At 37.0% G+C, this 2,779-nt stretch overlaps 1 protein-coding gene across 1 annotated transcript in view; it reads right to left on the bottom strand.

Annotated features, from left to right (window-relative positions):
- The window catches only part of CNTN4 (contactin 4), a 1,034,898-nt gene that overhangs the window by 351,108 nt on the left and 681,011 nt on the right, over window positions 1-2,779 (bottom strand). The window contains exon 4 of the mRNA XM_011996808.1: window positions 218-344. Coding sequence (XP_011852198.1) covers window positions 218-344 — 127 coding nt within the window. The remainder of the gene's footprint in view (window positions 1-217; window positions 345-2,779) is intronic.

Below are 2,779 nucleotides of genomic sequence, written 5' to 3'. Positions count from 1 at the left end.
GAACCTGGGAGGTGGAGTTTGCAGTGAGCTGAGATCGCATTATTGCACTCCAGCCTGGGTAACGAGCAAAACTCAGTCTCAAAAATAAATAAATAAATAAATAAACAAATAAATAAATAAATAAAATCTCTTTATGTAACCAGCATTGTGTAAGTATTTCTTGATTTTAATAACAGAAACTATATGCATGGAAACACATGCTTTTAAATCAACAAACCTGATATGAGGTTTTGGATTTCCTTTAACTTCACAATTGAGCTTCACTTTTTTCTCCTCAGAATCCAAAGGGAACATTACAGGACTTGGTTCTTGAATAAAAATCGGGCCATGCAGTGTGGAATCATCTGAAATGAGAAGAGAAAATGTCCAAAATGAAGAATCCCTTCCAAATAGGAACAACAGGAAACAACAACATAAAGAAAATAATAGAAATAAATTAACAAAAAATAGTAAGGCATAACAGGTTAGGTTGTGTTTCAGTTTCTGGAAGAAAATTTCCCATTGAGGTTAATCTTCTGCGGATTATGATGAAGTGAAAATGTGAGCTCTCTTATTTCACATTGGTCACTAATTTTACTAACAACTTCCAGGCACAGGCTGCTTGACGTCTCCCTTTCTCTGCTCTACGTATTGTTCTGTTTGTCTTTAGCCTACCCCTTTACTGTATGTGCTTCCTGTATCGCTTTTGTGCTGCTCTCATTGTGGATGGCTCTCTAGTGTCATAAAGTTAAAATTTTTTCTGTGTTGTAATGAGATGATAACATTAGAAAGAAGCAAGGGCGATAGTGTAAATAAGTCAATAATAAGTAACAGCTCTGTACTGCTAATATACACAACAATTTTTCAAAATGACTATGTAGGCAAATAAAGAACAACCTACAGTCGTTATTCTCAAATTATCTGCAGTGAAGGACTAGGTTCTTTGTTTTCCCAATCTCTTATGAAGCCATATATGGTCTACCTAGGATAAATATCACATAGCTGGTACCACACGTGACTCAGCGACACCCAAACTGGTCTATAACAGGTGCAATGACTTGAGTCCACTGATTATGTGCTTGGATGGTGAAGCCATGTTAAACAGCCATGCATTTCTAAGTGCTTTCTCTCAGTAAGAGAAATTGGATGCTTGAGACTTATTTCGTCATGGAGCAGTAACAAAGTTCAAAGACTGGAATGATCCACAAACCATATTTAAGTGGCAGTGTAGAGTACATATGCTTCTAGACTATGCGCACAATAAATATTGTTCAAAATGCATCTCACCACTTATGCTCATAAAAGTCATTTTCATTTTTCAAAATCAAGTTCAAATTCTTTTTCCTAGAAGATTCTTCTAGACCCTCAACCTTTTTCTTTAACCATATAATTTTAAAACTGTATTTCCCAAGACACTTACCTTTTTATACTAAATGCATTTAATAGAGTACACTTTCTTTTTCCTTGTTTGGATTATAAGCTCCTTGAGAGCATGACTGTATCTTATCTATTTTTATATCAAGTACAGTGTTATATATACATACACGGTGATCAATAAGAATCTGTTTTATTTCAAAGTATTTTTTTTTTAATTTTTAATGTATTCAATTAACTTACTTAGGCATTGCCTGATGAGTTTTAAGATAGAATCACCAGAGGTTACGATGTAAAAGTTACATTAAATATCACCCTGCAGCTGGCAGTCCCCTTATATGTGATTATTCTGAAGGGCAAGAACTGCAACTGCTATCCTGGAAAAACTTCATAACCAGTCTTTTGTTGACAGGTGATAGGATGAGACTGAATTCATTCAGGTGCATCGGTACTGAGAAAAAAAGAATAAAGTTGGTTTGGGGATCTAGGTAAAGCCTGGCAAGGTAATTTCTAAGGCATTTAACATGTAACTCAGATGGAAAAAAAAAAGAAAACAAAAAAAAACCACTTCATGCTAAGGCTGAAATAGAAGAAAAGTTAAGAAGACAAAATAACCAAACGGAGTTCTATCTTATTATAGGGGACTGAGGACAACGGCCCATGATCTTGTTGTGAGAAACAGATGGGTAGGGATTCAGAAAGACCATGGACTGAGTTTCAATGCCTTGGGTCAAGTAGTAACTCCAGGACCTCAGAAAAATCACCTAGTCTCTACATGCCTCAAATGTTTCATCTATAAATAAATACGATTAGACTAGGCCAGTGATTCTGTATCAGTTAAAAATGGGAAAACAGGCTGGCCATGGTGGCTCAAGCCTGTAATCCCAGCACTCTGGGAGGTGAGGTGTGGAGGATTGCATGAGCCCAGGGGTTCAAGACAAACCTGAGCAACACATAGAGACCCTATCTCTACCAAAAGTTAAAAAATTAGCTGGGGATGGTGACATGCACCTGCAGTCCCAGCTACTCAGGAGGCTAAGGTGGGAGGATGGCTTGAACTTGAGGGATCAAGGCTGCAGTGGGCCATGATCACTGCCACCACACTCCAGCCTGGATGACAGAACAAGACGCTATCTCAAACCAAAACAAAACAACACAAAAACAAATAAAGGGAAAACAGCCAGGAATATTTTCCCATAAACACACATGTATCCATACATTTCATTTGCATTCAAAGATGTCATGAATTATATTACCACTACCACTGTCTCTCCTTACTCCATGTATAAAATACCACATCAATAAGAAGTTTAAACAACCAAAAATAAAGAAGATTTATGAAAGCACACAAAATAAAATCATGGAATAAAAGTACACGGACATGGCCAGGTGCGGTGGCTCACATCTGTAATCCCAGCACTATGGT

This window comes from Mandrillus leucophaeus, unplaced genomic scaffold (assembly GCF_000951045.1).
Source record: "Mandrillus leucophaeus isolate KB7577 unplaced genomic scaffold, Mleu.le_1.0 Scaffold525, whole genome shotgun sequence".
NCBI lineage: Eukaryota > Metazoa > Chordata > Mammalia > Primates > Cercopithecidae > Mandrillus > Mandrillus leucophaeus.
The sequence above is the reverse complement of the archived record's forward strand: the minus strand, read 5'-3'. Positions and strand labels throughout refer to the sequence as shown.